General features: G+C 40.6%; 1 protein-coding gene across 17 annotated transcripts in view; it reads left to right on the top strand.

Moving 5' to 3' along the window:
• The window catches only part of CDC42BPA (CDC42 binding protein kinase alpha), a 321,754-nt gene that overhangs the window by 131,453 nt on the left and 170,826 nt on the right, over positions 1–19,475 (top strand). For all 17 annotated transcript variants that reach the window (XM_043568805.1, XM_043568804.1, XM_043568800.1 and 14 more), the window contains one exon: positions 16,062–16,155. In XM_043568805.1, the coding sequence (XP_043424740.1) occupies positions 16,062–16,155 (94 nt within the window). The remainder of the gene's footprint in view (positions 1–16,061; positions 16,156–19,475) is intronic.

Here is a 19,475-nt window from a genome sequence, read left to right as displayed (position 1 = left end):
CTGCTAAAATACAGACCAGCAGTCCTACTAAGTGCTGATGACCCTGCGGAGAAAGGAGATCTCCCACACATTGCTGGTAGGAAGGTAAAATGGTTTGGCTACTCTGGAAACAGTTTGCAACTTTAAACAAAGTAAACATGCACTTACCATGTGACCTGGTCGTTGGCGTTTGTAGACATTTATCCGGGAACAATTAAAACATATTTGCAGAAAAACCTGTATGTGAATATTCATAGCAGCTTTGTTTGTAACCGCAAAATACTAGAAATGGCCCACGAGTCCCTCCCGGGCAGCGTGGTAGCCACCTGCTGGGCGCCCCGTGGGCCCGCGGCACTGGGAGCACACGGCAGCCTGGGCGGCCCCGGACAGTCCTGAGTGGCGAGCATGGACGCTCAGAACGTTATGTTGTTTATGACTCCACTTACCTAACATTCTTGAATTACCAAAACTACAGAGGTTGAAAGCCGATGAATGGTTCCCAGGGGACAAGGTCAGGGGCAGAGTGGGGAGTGAGACAGCACGGGGCAGTTCTCTTTTGTGGTGATAGTACAGCTGTGCATCTTGAATGTGGTCGTAGTTACATGAGTCTGTACGTGGGCTAAAATCGCGTGGAATACGCACAGGTTAGAAAAGGATAAAAGCCGAAAGGTCTCTGACGGAACATTAATGTAGTAGCGTCAGCTTCCTGGTTTTGCTATTGTGCCCTGGACGTAATACGTTGTAACCAGTGGAGAAGCCGGATGGAAGGGTACATGGGATTCGTTGTACTAGTTATGCAATTTCCTTTGACTCTGTAATCATTTCAAAATGGAAAGGTTTGGGGGCACCTGGGTGGCTCAGTCGGCCACCTGGGTGGCTCAGTGGGCGCTTAAGCCCAGCTCTTGATTTCGACTCAGGTCATGATCTCGTGGCTCGTGGGATCGAGCCCCACGTCGGTCTCTGCGTCGACCATGTGGAGTCTGCTTGGGACTCTGTCTCTCCCTCTCTCCCTGCCTCTCCCCTGCTTGCTTTCCCTCTCTGTCTCAAAAATAAATAAATAAACTTTAAAAAAAAAAAAAAAAGGAAAGATTTTAAGGGAAAAAAAATTACCTCTTTTACTTTCTTTTCACAAGTCTGGAAACCAGGCCCAGGAAACTCTCTATCTTGGTGAATTCCTCAGGATTGCCAAATTTGCTTAGGCTTCTGGCCTGCCAGCAAGTGATTTTTCTTTCTGTAACTCAGAACTTAGATGATGTGCAATTCAGGAGGTAAGCGGAGTCCACTTAGTGAAAGTCAGCATTGAAAAGGACCCTGGACTGAACCCTGAGGAGTTTCAGTATTTCGAGATGGGGTAGAGTAGCAGTGGCCAACGAAGCAAACTAAGAAGAAACAATTGGAGGAAGATAATGAGAATATGCGGAATAAAGTAAATCATCTTTCCCTTTATGTTTAATAACATTAATGTCTTAACTGATGCATTTCTTTTTATTTTTTTATTTTTTTAATGTTTGTTTGTTTATTTTTGAGAGAAAGCACGAGCAGGAGAGGGTCAGAGAGAGGGAGACACAGAATCCAAAGCAGCTCCAGACTCTGAGCCGTCAGCACAGAGCCCAATGCGGGACTCAAACCCACGATCCGCGAGCTCATGACCTGAGCCAAAGCCAGAAGCCTAACCGACTGAGCCACCCAGGTGCCCCTTAGCTGATGCATTCCAAACCAACATTTAATATCATTTTTTGTGTCCTGGGTGTTGGAATGGGAGTGGGGGCTGCCTTATGGAAGTCATAGGCTCTTTACATTCAGTTTATTGCCTTTTGAAAAAAGACTAAGTTTAAGGAAATACTTCTGCTTCACAGTTTTGCCCGAGTAGGACAGATTTTATTTTTATAAATTCATTCATGGTGAAAGTATTGTTCAGCCAGCACTGTTTGCCCAATATTCTACCTATTTTCTTAGGTGAGGTACCCCGGAGTGGAGGAAATAATGCCTTTATTTTGAAAAATTACTTTGAGATAAGCTTAACTCTAATGATAGAGAGCAGTTGAATGACCACAAAACCAGGTTTAAAAAAGCAGTAGGAATTACATACCTAAACACTGTGGAGATGGAGAGTGTGAACAAGTGAATCAGGAGGACCTCTTGGAGGAAACCTGTCTGTGATAGGAAGTAGATGGTTTAAGACATTGAAATAAGGGCTCCTGGGTGGCTCAGTTGGTTGAGCGTCTGACTCTGGCTCAGGTCATGATCTCGCGGTTTGTGAGTTTGAGCCCCGCGTCGGGCTCTGTGCTGACAGCTCAGAGCCTGGTGCCTGCTTCGGATTCCGTGTCTCCCTCTCTCTCTACCCCTCCCCAACTCGTGCTCTGTCTCTCAAAAATGAATAAATGTTAAAAATTTATTAAAAAGAAAAAAGACATTGAAATAGCTTCCCTGAGGAAGGAAGACCAAAGTAAGCAAGATATACAACGATTGACTGTTAACGTTTAGAAATAAAATTTTGTCGTTATTTTAATGTGAAAGATATCACTTAAATACTTAGGAAAATACAGTATAAAAATATTGTTATGAAAGCATGTCCATATTTTTTAAATGCTTTTAGCAAAATAGCTGGTTTTTTCCCTGTGTTTATTGAAACACTATTTCAGCTGTCCCAAAATACCTTATTTTCAGTCTGTCAACTCAGATTTTCGCCTTTGCCACAGAGGCACTCCAGTTTCCAACTTGAAGTCTGAATGCCAACATTTCCATTTTTGATTTGCTGAATAAGCAGTTTGCATTTTAAGAGTGTGTCTTTTCTTTTCAATCATTTATTTGCTTGAATGTAAAATTTGTGAGAGAGATTATTTCTAACAAGTAAACAGTATCATGTGGCATATGTCGGACTCCGGTTGATGAAAGTACACGCCAAATGTTGGGTTAGAATAAAGCAAGCCCTAATTATAGGTTGGGGAAAAAACCCCAACTTCTTTCTAAATATGTTAATTAAACTCAGCAGCAGGCTTGGTGTTCAGATTGTCAGCTACAACTTTAAGCATGCTAATGATGAAAGACATAAAATCCTGCTACAACAACCAAAAAAACAAGCTTCATCCGATCAGAACGTTATGTTTGATGATCCCGTGGCATAGTTTGAAATGACAAAAATGGAAAGATGAGGACGTTTATGATGTTTTTAAATAATACAGAGATAATCAGAATGTTGATTCTGGTACCAAACGTTAGCAGCCAATATTGTGTCTTACCTTGATTTCTGTTTCTAGTGGAGTCTTATCTGTGATATGACCATTTTAAGAGCGGTGCACCTGTTGTCTACAAACCAGAAGGACCCTACTAGAAACTACTTTGATAGAGAAGGGAAGGTCACTGAGGGCTGGCAGGTCACAGAGATCAGTGATAATAGAAAGTATTAACAATGTATAACAATGCTTTAAGCTTGTCGATTAGAGAGAATTAGACATGCGTATATAATCTGCAGAGAGAAGCTCCTTTCTTTACGTTAGATCACCTGTCATTGTACAGTTCTTTGTGGAAATAGACATCCTTATAGTTAGGTAATGGTAGACTGTGAAACCGGTTTTTTAAAATGGAGAATTCTCTATTCTAAACCTTTCAGAAGCAGTTTAAAAAAAATTTTTTTTTAACGTTTATTTATTTTTGGGACAGAAAGAGACAGAGCATGAATGGGGGAGGGGCAGAGAGAGAGGGAGACACAGAATCGGAAACAGGCTCCAGGCTCTGAGCCATCAGCCCAGAGCCTGACACGGGGCTCGAATTCACAGACCGCGAGATCATGACCTGAGCTGAAGTCGGATGCTTAACCGACTGAGCCACCCAGGCGCCCCTCAGAAGCAGTTTTAAAAAAGGATCTAAAAATCACAAACTTGTCTTAATTGGCTCTATTCATAAAAGGATTAGATCTTATCCTTGATAATTAACATTAATAGTTGTCATTGGCATGTAACTGGCTCCTGACGTTTTCCCAAACTTTTTTCCCCTGGTAGGAGGAAAGAGTGATCTCTACCTTTCTGTATTACTTGCCAGTGATATTCAGGGGATCTTCATTAAAAATTGCTGTTAAGATCTAATTATAAATAGTTCTTTTTAACAGTTTTATTGAGCTGTAATTCACATACCATACAATTCAGTCAGTTAAAGCATACAGTCGTTTTTAGTATTTTCACAGATACATTCAACCATTACTTCAGTCCATTTTAAACCATTGTCATCATTTCAAAAAGAAACCCTGTTCCATTGTTTCCCCCGCCCTCAGCAGCCATTAATCTGTCTCTATAGATTTGTCTAGTCTGGACACTGAATGAAATCATGTAATGGGTCTCTTTTGACTGGCTTCTTTCACTGGACATACTGTTTTCTTTCTTTCTTTTTTTTTTTTAAGTTTATTTATTTTTGAGAGAGAGAGAGAGAAAGAGACAGAACATGAGTACGGGAGGGGCAGAGAGAGAGGGAGATACGGAATCTGAAGCAGGCTCCAGACACCGAGCTGTCCGCACAGACCCTGACGCGGGGCTCGAACTCCCGAACCACGAGATGATGACCTGAGCCGGAGTCGGACTCTTAACCGACTGAGCCACCCAGGCGCCCCTCAGCATACTGTTTTCAAGCCTCAGGCATGTTGTAGAGGATGTTAGATACATCTCAGATTAACTAGGTTGACTGGTAAAACTAAAATACCAACGTTCTCTGGAGATTTTTGACAGAATCCACAGTGTGCATGGGATCACAACGTGCACAGAACAATCCAGAATTACTCAGTGTATCAGGAAATTATGATTCAGTCTCAAGAGGAAAAAGTGGACTCCTAGCTCAAGATGACCCAGGTCACCCAGGTTTGAATTATAAGAATTATCAGGTAAAACCTGATCTAATTCTCTTGTCCCCTGTGTCCTTGAGAATCTGGCCTCTTGGTATAGTGAAAGATATCACTTAAATACTTAGATTAGTACTTATTTTAAATATGCTTAATGAAGTAATAGAAAACACATTTGAAATGAATGAGATGATAGAAAATCTCAGTGATAGAAAAAAAAAAAGAACCAAATGAAAACGTCAGAAAAGAAAAATACAGTATCTCGGGTAAAAATTCACTGAGTGGTTTCTGTATCAGAAAGGAGACTCAAAGGAAAAAGTCTATGAAATTGAATATAGATCAGTAGAAATTCTCTTATGCAAAGCAGGTGTGAAAAGATTGGAAGAATGAACAGATTAGAGATGAAAAGATCCAACATATGTAATTGGTGCCCCAGAAAAAGAGAATAAGGCAGAAAAAAATAATGGCTTAAAACTTCCCAAGTTTGGAGAAACATATGAGTTTATAGAATCAGCAATTGTGTCAAGCCAAAGCAATAGAAATTCGAAGAAAATCACTCCTAGCACCTCCAAATCAAAATATGGAATTAAAGGATATGAAAAGTCTTGATAGCATCTAGAGGAAAATAGCATTTTACATGGGAAAAACAAGTTGAAAGATCTCAGATTTCTCATCACAACCACGGGTATTAAAAGATAAACAAAACTTTGACAACACTGGAAAGAAGAAAACTATCAACCTACTTTCCTTAGGAATGAAGTTAAAAAGAGGATATTTTCAGATACATGCGACCCAAGAGCATTTATTGCTTAAGACCTTCCTTACAAGAAACACTGATGACATATTTCAGAATGAAGAGTCAGAAGAGGAAATGCAGATCTTGAAGAAAGAAGAAAGAGCATAATAAATGGCAAAAAAAAAAAAAATCTCAGCATACATAAAACACCTTTTTTTCTCTTAAATTCTTTATTTTTTTTAAGATCAAACTTTAATCTTTATTTTAAGTAGTTTCTACATCTAACGGGGGCCTTGAACTCACAACCCCGAGATCAAGACCTACACACTAAACCAACTGATCCAGCCAGGCACCCCTCTCCAAAGTTCTTTAAAACACATGGCTGTTTATGTATTTATATTATTTATTTATTTATTTATTTATTTATTTTTGAGAGAGAGCATAAGCTGGGGAGAAGGCCGGGGGGGGGGGCGGAGAGAGTCTTAAGCAGGCTTCACACTCAGTGGAGAGCCTGATGGTGGGACTCGATCCCACAACCCTGGGATCATGATCTGAGCCGAAATCAAGAGTCAGATGCTTAACTGACGGAGCCACCCGGGCTCCCTAAAATATGTGACTGTTTAAAGAAATTTGTTTTGGTAGATACTCGATGAATGCATATGTAATATGTGTGACAACTATAACATAATGGATAGATAGGGCATAAACAAATGCTAGTATAATTATAGAACTTTGGAGTTTTTTTGTTTTTGTTTTTTTTTTTAAAGGAAAAAGTCCTGTGGTGACAAAACAAGTAGGTGACAGGGAAAGGAAAACTAGTTCATCATCAGACTTTTCAACAACAAAACTTTATGACAGGAAAAAAATATGTTCAATATTTATGATACCCCAGAAAAGAGAACACGAACATAATCAACTTTCAGGTATAAAAAGCACACACAGCAGTGTTGTCAACTTGCAGGAGCCTGGGGAACGTTGTTCCCATGAATTCTTCCTGAAGAATCTGGAATATTCCATGAGAGAATGAGCTACAGACAACCAAAATGACCAGAGAGACCTTAGCTTAAGGACTGGTGTTGCTCGTTAAATAGTCAGTTATGGATTAAAACAGGAAAAAAGAGGGAGACTGAACAGTATTGATGGCTGCATACTCTAATAATGGACATTTAATAGAACTATAAAGGTCAGTGGTGATAACTGGGAGAATTTATGCAGATTTTTTTTCAAATTGTCTTCAGCATAATTTTGGGGTAGTATTCGTCATGTTATTTTTGAGATTGTTGAGTGTAAATGTGAAATGAAACAAATGAGTGATTATGGAGTACTCTAATTCTGTTGTCCCCTGTGTCCTTGAGAATCCGGCCTCTTGGTATAGAAAAAAAGGAGATACCGAGAAAACAGAAGAGGACAAGTATGAACTCTGTACTTCTGAATTTGAATTGGAAGGATCAGAATGAACTTCTGAGGTTTCCATAATTTGCAAGAAGGACTCACAGAATTGCTGAACAGTTTCCTGCTTACATTTTATTGCGTAGAAAAGGTACAGATTGAAACCAGCCGAGGGAAGAAGCGTGTAGGGCGGAGTCCAGGGGAGCGTCTGTCATCCTCTCCCCGTGGAGCTGGGAACAGCTCTACTTACCTGCCATTCGTGGGTGACGGTGGGCACCAGGACTGTTAACCAAGCAAGTGCACCTGAGCATTGGGTTTCCGGAGTTTTGGGGGCTCAGCGTACAGTCTTGCATGATTGACCTTTCCCTGAAGTTGGGATGATACCATTAGTTTCTGGTCCCTTCCAGAGGTAAAACTGATACTGTGTGGCCCAGGTAAATTACATCACAAATTACGTTGTTAGATTGTCTGGTGGCCAGAGCCTCCAGGCAAAGACACACCGATCAGGCATGATATTCCCGTGGCCTAGAGATCCCCTCCCAGCGGCTGAAGCAAAGGCCAGACCTTTCATTGGGTTTGTTCTTCGTGACACAGGCCACCCCGTGGCCTTAACGCAAAGCGATTGTATTTGTTTGGGCGTCTACATTTCATATAGCGTTTGTATCAGCAGTAGTGTGAATGTGTCATTTAACCACAAACCCATTCTATACGGTCATTACGTACACTTTCATATTTTTGTACTAATTTAATTATTTGTTTCTCCCTTTACTGCCGTTTTTGCTGTATGACAAACTTGTGCGGAGCTCTTCCATGTCGAGACCAGCTGATGGTTAGCTGAATCTACTTCTTCAGGCTGCTCGTTTTATCCGATCCTGTGGAGGCTTTAACCGAATCTCCTAATACGTTTAGTTATCGGTATCAGTACTATCCTAAGACCTGTTCACACAGCAGGGCTGAATCTCAACCACCCAGGCCGGGGTTACACCACGTGGCAGTAGACGTGACTTGACAAATAAGAGCCGAGGCACTAGCACATTCCTGGTGTCCCCGTGAGGCATTAACCCTCTAGACCATCATCACATCACGTGATTAAACGTCTCCCAGAACGATGCCACCCAGGTTTGTGCATTCCTCTTTGACTGTGTCCCGTCCCCAAAGCAGAAGCATCTTGGCAACACGTGGCTTCACCACTTTAAGCATCTGGTGTCATTGAGCTAAGGGGCAATACCATCTTCTGCTCTGAGCCTCTCACAAAGAAAGCATCGGTGTGATGTTGGGTTTCCCTCATTGCATAACCCATTTATTGGTGCCTTTAGCCCTAGTTATTCCTCCTCCTCTCCATTTATCATTTCGTTTTGCCCAAACTTTTCCACCTCTGGAAGGGATGTTCAGCTTGAGCGCTGTGCTGGCCCAAATGCCAGCAGCAATGTTCGTCTCGCAAATGCCTCCCTCTGAGTGCATTCTTTCAGTGCAGAGTTAGATGCAGAAATTGTGGGCTAGCTCAACCACCTGGCAGTCCAGCAGCATTCCCTGCCTCGCTTGGTTTTGCCAGGTGGGGTAAGGTGTAACCCGCCCCACCAGGACCGTAAGAATTCTGGCATTAAGGTTTAAAGGCATAGGTAGAGTTCCTCACTTAGGAACCATCGTCGGTTTTGGCGCCTACAGGTGCAGCCCTGGTCCTGGGACCCTGCTTCAGATGGGGCGGGTGAGGTGAGGAGGGAAGAATTCTGTCACCCTCTCAGCTTCCTCCCTCACTTCCTCATTCCCCGGGGAGAGCGGAATATGCAAATGTGTACTTGCTCTATATCAAGCAAGTCTGATTCAAGGATCCTAGGATCCTTTTTTTTTTTTTTTTTTTTTTTTTTTTAATCACTATTAGGGCATTTTGTTTTGCCTTGAAATTCACTTTGCTTGGTAAAATATAAATACACCAGTCTTTCAGTAATGGGATTCATATCCTCTAATTTTCTTTCACCTTATTTTTATTCTTTTCATTTTGAGCATTTCTTGGGTATGCAGCAATTAGTTGTTTTTACTTGCTGACCTAAAAAAAAAAAAAAAGAAAAAAAAAGCTGTGACTGTCACTTCAAACACTGCATGGAAAATAGAAAGTACTAAATAAGCACTAGGTGTTATTTTTATCAAGACAGAAGAGGTACAAAGAAATGAGAGTAGGAATAGAACTGTAAGCAAGGATGTTGTAGGCTTAAAAAATAGTAAGAGTATTGTGAGCAACTGTACTCCAGTAAATTTGAAAATGTGGATGAAATGTGCATTAGAAAAATATAAGCCACTGCAGTGTACTTGGGAAGAAATAGAGATTATCTGAATACCCTGAGAACATTTAAGGAAACTGAGTCTGTAATGGAAAGTTCCCCTTCCACAAAACTTCACTCTCATCTATTTTTAGGCATTTGGTGCTTTGTCTCCTTGATTTTTAAAATTGAAATACGTGTCAAGTTAACACAGGAGTTAAGTGTGCAGTGAAGAGTCCCATTAAAATTGGAAGCAAAATAGGGCCCCTGGGTGGCTCAGTCGCTTGAGCGTCTGATTCAGCTCAGGTCATGATCCCAGGGTCGTGAGACCCAGCCCCACGTCAGGCTCCTTGCTGAGCTCAGAGCCTGCTTGTGTGTGTGTGTGTGTGTGTGTGTGTGTGTGTCTGTGTGTGTGTGTGTGTGTCTGTGTCTCCCTCTCCTCCCTCCCCTTCCCCTGCCCCCCCATGCTCCTCTCCCCCACTTGCACGCATGCTTTCTCTAAAAAAATTAAAACGAAAAACTTTTTAAAAATTGGAAGCGAAGGAAGAATGATTCTATGAAGAAAATCCCATTCACAGTAGCACCAAAGCTGTAAGGCACCTAAAACCATAGATAATAAAAATTACGGCTATAAAATAAATACATAGATGTATAGTTGCTCAAAGATAGCTATATAGCTATATAGGTAATAAAAGCTCTCTGCAGAAAAAAAATTCAGTATTATTGAAAGACCTAAAAGAATCCTCATCAGTAAGATATAATGTATACTTAGATGGGAAGAGTCTGATTATAAAGACATCAGTTCTCTTTAGATTAATATATGAAAATTATTGTGATCCCTGACAAAATCTCAGTGTGTTTTATGGACCCCGTTAAGCTAATCCTAGCATTCATCTGGAAGAGCCATGAGAATTTAAAAACTTGGTCTGCTGGTGTGAAGGGGTCCTTATAGAGCTTCCGTAATTAAGTGTGGTGTTGGTCCAGGTGTAGACATAGACACAGGATCATCACGTATCTAATGTTGCCTGGATCAGTTCCAGATTATGTTGATTGTTCTGGCAGTTGTTGGTAGGTTTCCTTTGACTCCAACAACTGTTCAGGGAAATAGCTTTAGGAAGTTCTGAAAGAAATCCGCTTGATCTGCAGCCTGCGTGGTATTAGAAGTCAGTGGTATTGGGACAGCAGGAGATGGGGCCCTCATCTCACACTACATGCGACACTACATGTCGCACTACACTACACACTACACTCACACTACACTACACACTACACACTACACACTACACTTACTCCAGGGAGACTAAAGACTTGAAGTGAAAAGTAAAACCTTAAAACTTACAGAAGGAAATATGGGACGCTACCCTTAGGACCTCGGGGAGAAGGTAAGGGAGATTTCCCAGGACAAAACCCACAAATCGCGACAATAGAATTGTGGTTGCCAGGGGCTGGAGAAATAAGGGAGAGGGCACAAAGAGCACAAACTTTCAGTTAGAAGATGAAGGAGGTCCGAGAAGCTGATGTATAACATGGCGACTAGTTGATGATACTGTATTATATAACCCAGCTTTTCTAACAGAGTCAAACTTAAGTGTTTACCAAAAAAACCCACCCAAAACAAAAGTAAACACGTGATGGGTGTGTTACTTAACTCAGCGAGATGTATATGTAAGTCACATTATCATGTTGTATACTTTAAATATATGGCAGTTTCACTTGTCAGTTATATCTCACAAAAGTTGAAAATAGTGAAAAAGACAAAAACACAAATTACAAATTAGAAGGCTACATTGACATTAAATAATTTTTTTTTTCAAATTAGATATTATAAACAATGAGGAAAAACATGCCCACATGCTAAGTTTGAGTAAACAATTCCTGAATATTAACCAAAACCCAAAGCAAACTGCACACACACAGTGTAAAAAAAAAAAATGGCTAAGGATATTAATTGGCATTTTACAGAAGAGGAACGTGAGATGAAAAAGATTCTTAACCTTAATAGTAACCACAGTTGTGAAGTTGAAGACACAGGGTAGAATTCTAGAATTCCATTTCTGGTTACACAGCCTGGAGATACGTTCACAGGTAAGCACCAGGAGACATTTATGAAAATACTCATTTCAGAATTTTGTAAACTAGCAAAATAGAACCCTACAACAATCTGAAATTGTTGGAAACAAGCTAATTCTATAATCAGGAGAATTGAGAAGTTCAGTATCTGAAAGTAGTCCATATGACAATTAAAACTAACAGACTGGAACAGTGTGTATCAACGTGGATAACACGTTTCAGAAACAGTATTAGAATAAAACCAAGTTGCACAGGCTACACACAGTTTGGTATCAATTACAAAGTTTAAAGACATTCAGAAAAATACATAGTCTTAATGGTTGCATATATGTGTACTAATAACATAAAATAAATGCGGATACAGTAAACAGGGTAGTGGTTGCTAACCTCTCGGGAGTGGGGGGAAGGAGATGATACGGGAGGGAAATGGGATACTTAGGGAGAGTCAGTACCGTCCTGGTAAATATTTCCCGTTACACTGTTTATTATTTGTTATAAATATAAATACAATTTATTTGTCTAATTAGGTTTTAATATTTCCTATCTTTAAAATATTAATGATTATGGCGGCACCTGGGTGGCTCAGTCGGTTGAGCGTCCGACTTTGGCTCAGGTCATGATCTTGTATTCGTGGGTTCAAGCCCCGTGTCGGGCTGTGTGCTGACAGCTCAAAGCCTGGAGTCTGCTTCGGATTCTGTGTCTCCCACTCTCTCTGCCCCTCCCCCGCTTGTGCTCCGTGTCTCTCTCTCTCTCTCTCTCTCTCTCTCTCTCTCTCTCTCTCTCAAAAATAAAAATATACATAAAAATATTTTTTAAATGATGATTATGAATCCTTTCACTATTTTCCTTTTCTGTAATTCTTTTAGTCTTCTTTAAAATCTGAGAACTAGGAAGCATAAGAGACTCTTAAAAACTGAGAACAAACTGAGGGTTGATGGGGGGGTGGGAGGGAGGGAAGGGTGGGTGATGGGTATTGAGGAGGGTACCTTTTGGGATGAGCACTGGGTGTTGTATGGAAACCAATTTGACAATAAATTTCATATATTGAAAAAAAAGAAATCACAGAAAATATTGAAATACAAATTGTCATATTAAAAATAAATAAATAAATAAATAAATAAATAAATAAATAAATAAATAAAATCTGAGAACTAGGGCTGCCTGGGTGGCTCAGTCAGTTAAGTGTCCACGTTTGGCTCAGGTCATGATCTCACGGCCTATGGGTTTGGGCCCCACATCAGGCTCTGTGCTGACAGCTCCGAGCCTGGAGCCTGCTTCCGATTCTGTGTCTCCCTCTGTCTCTGCCCCTCCAGTGCTCACACTCTCTCGATCTCAAAAATAAGTAAACATAAAAAAATGTTGTTAATCTGAGAAATACACCAGGAACAGTTATGTGTAGTAATTCTACAGCTTTTTTTTTTTTTTTTGAGAGCACAAGGGAGAGGGCAGAGAGAGAGAGAGAATCTACAGCAGGCTTCATGCTCAGCGTGGAGCCTAACACTGGTCTCTTATCTCAGTGACCATGAGATCATGACCAGAGTGAAAATAAAGAGTTGGACACTTAACCATCCGAGCCCCAGGTGCCTCAGTTTAATATATATTTTTCTAAAGTTTGTTTACTTAGAGAGTGTGAGCTGGGGAGGGGCAGAGAGGGGAAGAGGGGGGGGGTGGGGAGAGGGAGAGGGAGGGAAACCCAAGCAGGCTCCACATTGCCAGCACGGAGCCCAATGTGGGGCTCAACCCACAGACTGTGAGATCATGACCTGAGCTGAAATCCAGAGTCGGATGCTGAACTGACTGAGACACCCAGGTGCCCCACTGTCTCTTAAAATAAAAATATAATACATTTTTTATAGTCATCTAAAAATTATTTAGGTAATTTCTAAGGGTCCTCTAGCACTAAAGTATAGTTCTTTGATGTTTCCAAGCAACAGAAGAATATTTTTTTAATATGCCACTCTGACAGTTCAGGGTGAATTCAGACATTGAGGATAATGAAGCCAATTTCCTATAAAAGTTGTTGTTTTTCAGTGCATCTATCCTTTCTCTGTCCTCCACAACAGGTGTCACCAAGCTTTTTCTGTAAAGGGTCGGACAGGAAATATTTTAGGCTTTGAAAGCCACACTGTAGTCAGTGCTACTTGCTTCCGCTGTCATAGTGGGAAAGCCAACAGAGACAGTACTTACAAGTGAACGGAAGCGACTTTATTTACAACAAAACTTTATTTTCAACAACAGGCAATGGGCTGGACTTAGCCTGTGTGTCAGTATTTGCCATATGGTGGTGTATTGCACACAGAAATGTCTTCAGTCCTACTATCCCGATTGTATATGAGAAAATTGAGGCATAGAAACCTTGAGTGGTATCATCCCAGTTAAAATGACCCTAGTTGGGGACACAGATCTACAAAAATGTTGCTAAGGCCAATGCCAGAGAGACTGCTGCCTATGTTTTCTTCTAGTTTTATGGTTTCAGGTCTCACATTTAGGTCTTTAATCCATTTTGAGTTTATTTTTGTGTACGGTGTGAGAAAGTGTCCAGTTTTATTCTTTTGCGTGGTGCTGTCCAGTTTTCCCAATACCATTGGTTGCATAGAGTGTCTTTTCCCCATTGTGTATTCCTGCCTCCTTTGTTGTAGATTAAGTGACCACATAAGCTTGGGTTTATTTGCTCCCTATCCTGTTCCGTACATCTGTCTGCTTTTGTGTCCATACCATACCGTTTGATTATTACATCTTTGTAGTGTAGCTTGAAGTCTAGGATCATGATACCTCCAGCTTTGTTCTAAGTAGGTCTCCTCAAGAAAGGGAAACAAAAGAATAAATTATGGGGGCTACATCAAAATAAAAAGGTTTTGGGGTGACTGGGTGGCTCAGTCGGTTAAGTGTCCTACTTCGGCTCAGGTCATGATCTCATATTTTGTGGGTTCAAGCTCCGTGTTGAGCTCTGTGCTGACAGCTCGGAGCCTGGAGCTTGCTTCGGATTCTGTGTCTCCCTTTCTCTTTGCCCCTTCCCCGCTCACGCTGTCTCTCTCTCTCTCTTTCTCAAAAATAAACATTAAAAAAAAAAAAAGCTTTTGCACAGCAAAGGAAACTATCAACAAGACAAAAAAGCAACCTGTTAAATGGGAGAAGATATTTGTTAGTGATACGTCCAATAAGGAGCAAATCTCCAAAATATAGAGAGAACGCCTCCAGCTTAGTAACGAAAAACCAAACTATCTACTTAAAACATGGGCATAAGCACTAAATGGACATTTTTCAAGAGAGTCATATAGAGATGCTGACCATGAAGAGGTACCGAACATCACTCATCATCAGGGAAATGCAAATCCAAACCACAACAAGATGTTATGGTATCCCTGTTGGGATGGCTGGAATCCAAAAAGACAAGAATAACAGGTGTTGGTGAGGGCGTAGAGAAAAAGGAATGCTCGTGTGCTACTGGTGAGCCTATAAACTGGTGCAGCCACCGTGGAAAACATTGGGGAAGGGGTGTTCCTAAAAGAATTAAAACCAGAGATACCGTATAATCCAGTAATAACATTCCTGGGTATTTAGCCAAAGAAAACGGAAAGACTAATTTGAAAAGATACGTGCACCCTTATGTTTATTACAACATTATTTATAATAGCCAAGATATGGAAGCAGCCCAGATATCCACTGATAGATGATTGGATGAAGAAGATGTACATACATAGAGCGGATCGTTACTTAACCATAAACAGAATGTGATTTAGCCATTTGTGACAAGATGGATATACCTGAAGAGTATTATGCTAAGTGAGATCAGAGAAAGACAAGCGTCCTGTAATTTCATTTCTGTGTAGATCTAAAACACAAAACAAATGAACAAAGAAAGAAACAAAAAAACAGACTCTTAAATACAGAGAACGCACTGATGGTTGTCAGAGGTGAGGTGTGTGGGGGGATAGGTGAAATAGGTAAATGGTATTAAGAGGTACAAACCTCCAGTTATAAAATAAATAAGTCAAGGAAAGAAATGGGAAAGAAAATGACCGTAACCACATGGTGATGGATTCTTTTTGCATATATGCTGTTCATAGAAGATTCTTTTTCTTCCTCACCAGGTAGAATACATTGAGAGGGTCTAATCTCTTAATTTTTCACAAGTTTTACATTGTGATTAGAAAACGCGTTGCTGGGTCTTCTTTACAGGAATCGTTTTACGTATGATTTTTGCCAAGGTTTGCAACACTTTTCCTTATTCAAATGTAGAAACAGATACAAAAACCGATGTGATGTGATTTGTTAATTAGATTTGGATACCTTACAAGCATATCACGTAAATTACTACCAAGCGGTGTGTCAGATGAATTTCGAGATCAGCTTTATGAAGTAATGTCTTTGGAATTACTTTGAACTGAAATAATTAGAAATTTATTTAGTATGAGGTCGAGGAAGTGTATTTTTCCCTCTCCAATTTCACGGCCTAGAGGATAGTTTGTTTTGTGTGTGTCAGGACATCGTGGTCTTCTCCCTGTAGTGAAAGTAGGCCTAACGTGGTCATACTGGAATCTGTGCTCATTATACAGTTAATTCAACCTGAATGAAAACTGCCAAAAAGCTTTTATCTCCAGGAGAACACTGAAAGTGCGTGTGTTTAAGGAAGTTTTCATATGAATCGGAGCCAGGATTTGAACCCATAAAGTTTAGTCAAATAGGTATTCTTAGAGTATTGATTTTAAAAGAAGTTGAAGTTTTCAAATAAAATTTTGTCTTACCAAATAAATGGTTCAGTTTCCCCCCCCCCCCCACTAAAAATTGACCATATCTATCTTTTCAGGGACATCAAACCTGACAACATATTGATGGACATGAATGGACATATTCGGTTAGCAGATTTTGGTTCTTGTCTGAAGCTGATGGAAGATGGAACGGTAAATAAAGATAAATCTGAAGTCATTTTATCCATAGATCTCCCCCTTGCTACTTGTCCTCTTTATCTGCTTTAGAATCCACGTATTTATAGTAGTTAACTATCCATCCACCCGTCCGTCCGTCCATCCGTCCTTTGGACTTTCTCCGTGCCACCTTTTCCTACAACAGCGTTTAGGCATACTGACTCATAATAGGGTTTGTTTATAAAGTCCTTTGCCATTTTCACTGTGTATGTTAGTGATGGTAAGATTGATACAGTGCGTCTTTTAGGAGAACTTTGTGTCTTCTTTAGAGGGACTGTTGATTGCTCTTGAGCTATTTTCACAGTTTTAGAGAAGGGAATGAAGTCAGTCCCAGATGGAAGAAGAAAATGTGGCTCCTTCCTCACCTTTATTTTTTTCATCTTTCTTCCCTAGTTGTCTAGTTTTTGTTTTGAGGGACAATGTTCAACAAATGAATGCTTTAATCAGGATAGCCTCTATGTGGATTCAGTTTTACGTGACCATTTGGTTTAGTTGTCCTAACCCTACATCTTTCAGCTGTTTTCTTTCACTTACATAGAAGTCTATATGCCCCAATTTATTCTCTGTTTTGTCTTGTTTTATTTTGCTTGCTTTTCAACTTCCTGGCTATATAGCAGAGGTCCAAATGTAAGTAATTTCAATTGGCAGGCACTGTTTTTGAGAGCAAAGGCCATGAAAATGTCCTGTTATTCTGGATCAGTAATTTGACTTCCGAAAATTTATCCTAAGAAGGTATCTTGAAAAAAGTAGATTATATGACTTCTGCCTCTGGTCATGATGAAAAGAGTGATTGGTACCAAATTGTCCTCTCACTATAAACAGCTATAAAAACGTACGTGGGGCGCCTGGGTGGTGCAGTCAGTGAAGCGTAAAACTTCGGCTCAGGTCTGATCTCACCGTTTGTGAGTTCGAGCCCCACGTCAGGCTCTGTGCTGACAGCTCAGAGCCTGGAGCCTGCCTCGGATTCTGTGTCTCCTTCTCTCTCTGCACCTCTCCCGCTTGTACTCTGTCTCCATTGCTCTCTCAAAAGTAAACAAACATTAAAAAAGAAAAATTGGTGACAATACCAAATGCTGACAAGAATGTGAAGTCTGTCACTCACACATTACTGGAGGCAATGTGAGACGGTACAGACACCATAAAAAAGCTTAGTGGTGTCTTAAAAAAAATAAGCATGCAATTACCATGTGATCCAGGAATTGCACACCTGGTGTTTATTCCAGAAAAATAAAAATTTGCATTCCCACAAAAACTGTACATTTATGAATGGTGACAGAAGCTTTATTTGTAATAGCCCCAAATTGGAACACCAGATGTCCTTCTGATGGTTGGTTAAAGAAACTGGTACAGAGGCGCCCCGGGGGTTTAGTCAGTTAAAGCATCCATCTCTTGATCTCAGCTCAGGTGTTGATCTCAGGGTCGTGCGTTCAAGCCCCGAGTTGATGAATCTTAGACTTCCTGTAAACCTGCCCTCCAAGGGTGTAATTGTAAGCTAACCCTTGTTCAAGGAGATCAGGAAGTATTTTTTTTTTTATCTTCTTCTACAAGAATTAGTATCTTCAGAGAAAGATAACAGGATCCGTGCTCTGTGCTCCAACAGCTTACTGACAGTGACCAGCGTTCAATCAGAAATCACCAAACCAAACAAAAATGGGGACACGATAGGGATTACGATACAGAGTTAAAAAAAAATAGAAGCAGTCAGGGGCACCTGGGTGGCCCAGTTGGTTGAATGTTTGACTCTTGATTTTGGCTCAGGTCGTGACTAAACAATTAAAATACAGCCTTGAAGATTGTCCAGATAAGAAATCTCATCAGAGAAAGAAATCAAATAGACCCTTTATTTATTTTTTTAAAAAATTTAATGTTTGTTTTTGAGAAACACAGAGCGCAAGCAGGGGAGGGGCAGAGAGAGAGGGAGACACAGAATCTGAAGCAGGCTCCAGGCTCTGAGCTGTCCGTCCGCACAGAGCCTGACACGGGGCTCGAATTCACGAGCCATGAGATCATGACTCGATCTGAAGTCGGGTCACCCAGCTAAGCCACCCAGGTGTCCCTCAAATAGACCTTTTAGAACTTGAAAAGTATAGTAATAGAAATTTAAAAAATTCACAGGAGGAGGTTAATTCAGGTTAGAGTTAGGAGAAGAAAGTGCCAGTGAGTTTGAAGACAGGTCAAAAGAGATGATCCAGTCTGAAGAATAGAGAGAAAAAGACTGAAGCAAAATAAATAGAGGCTCAGGGATCCATAGGATTGGAATACTAGAAGAAGAGAGTGAAACAGGAGTAGGAAAACTTTGTAGGATTGGTGATTTTTACCAAATATGATGAAAACATAAATCTAAGAATCTTAGTGTATCTCAAGTTTATAAAAGGGACCCCACTTGTACACAATTAAGCTCCTGAAAATGAAACATAAGAGAAAAAATTGAAAGCCGCCAGAATTGAAAACATGTTCATACTTTGGGAACATGGTAAGAATAACCACAGCTCTCTTGTCAGAAATAATGAAATGATGTCTTTGCAATGCTGAACGGAAAAAAAAATGTGTAAACCAAGAGTTCTATGTCAAGCAGAGATATTCTTCAAAAATGAAGGTGAATAAAAGACATTTTCAGTTACATGAAAGATGAGACATTAATCTCCAGCAGGCCTGGATGCTAAGCAGTGTCCTTTAATCCAAAGGAGATGAATGATACCATTTGCATACTTAGATCGGTGGGATAAAGAATATCAGATATGATCAATAAGATAGGTAGGATAAAGACAGAAGACTGTATTTCTTCAGAATGTGCATAAAAGGCATCCGATGACTGTTAAAAGCAATAATAATAACAGTCACATGGGGTTATGATATAAGTGGAAGTAACACAAACCACGTGAAATGGTCTGTGGAATCACACTGCTCGAGAATACCTGCTGTATGTGAGACAGGAAGTGGGCAGTAGATCGTGCCAGGCATGACACGAGAAGGGAGAAATCGCAGGGTGGTCTTGCTGAGTTGAGAAACCGCAGATCAAAGTCAGGAGGCTGTGGCATCAGGAAGTTGTGGATCAGAATTCTAGAGAGGAGAGAGTCACACGGAAGAAGAATTCCCTGGAAAGAGCTAGCGTTTCCCCCACTTCCGCCTGTTACCCGCCCCTTAGACTCACAGCTGGGACTCTGATTCGCAGCCTTCCAGATCCCTGTGCATCCCAGAATGCAGTGCGTACCGTTTGTGTCCGCAGGAGTCACCCCCGATCAAGTTTATTCCTGAAATCGTGGTGCGTCTTCCCAATCATTCATTCTTTATTGATG

The sequence above is a fragment of the Prionailurus bengalensis genome, chromosome E4, assembly GCF_016509475.1.
Source record: "Prionailurus bengalensis isolate Pbe53 chromosome E4, Fcat_Pben_1.1_paternal_pri, whole genome shotgun sequence".
In the NCBI taxonomy this organism is placed as follows: domain Eukaryota; kingdom Metazoa; phylum Chordata; class Mammalia; order Carnivora; family Felidae; genus Prionailurus; species Prionailurus bengalensis.
The sequence above is the reverse complement of the archived record's forward strand: the minus strand, read 5'-3'. Positions and strand labels throughout refer to the sequence as shown.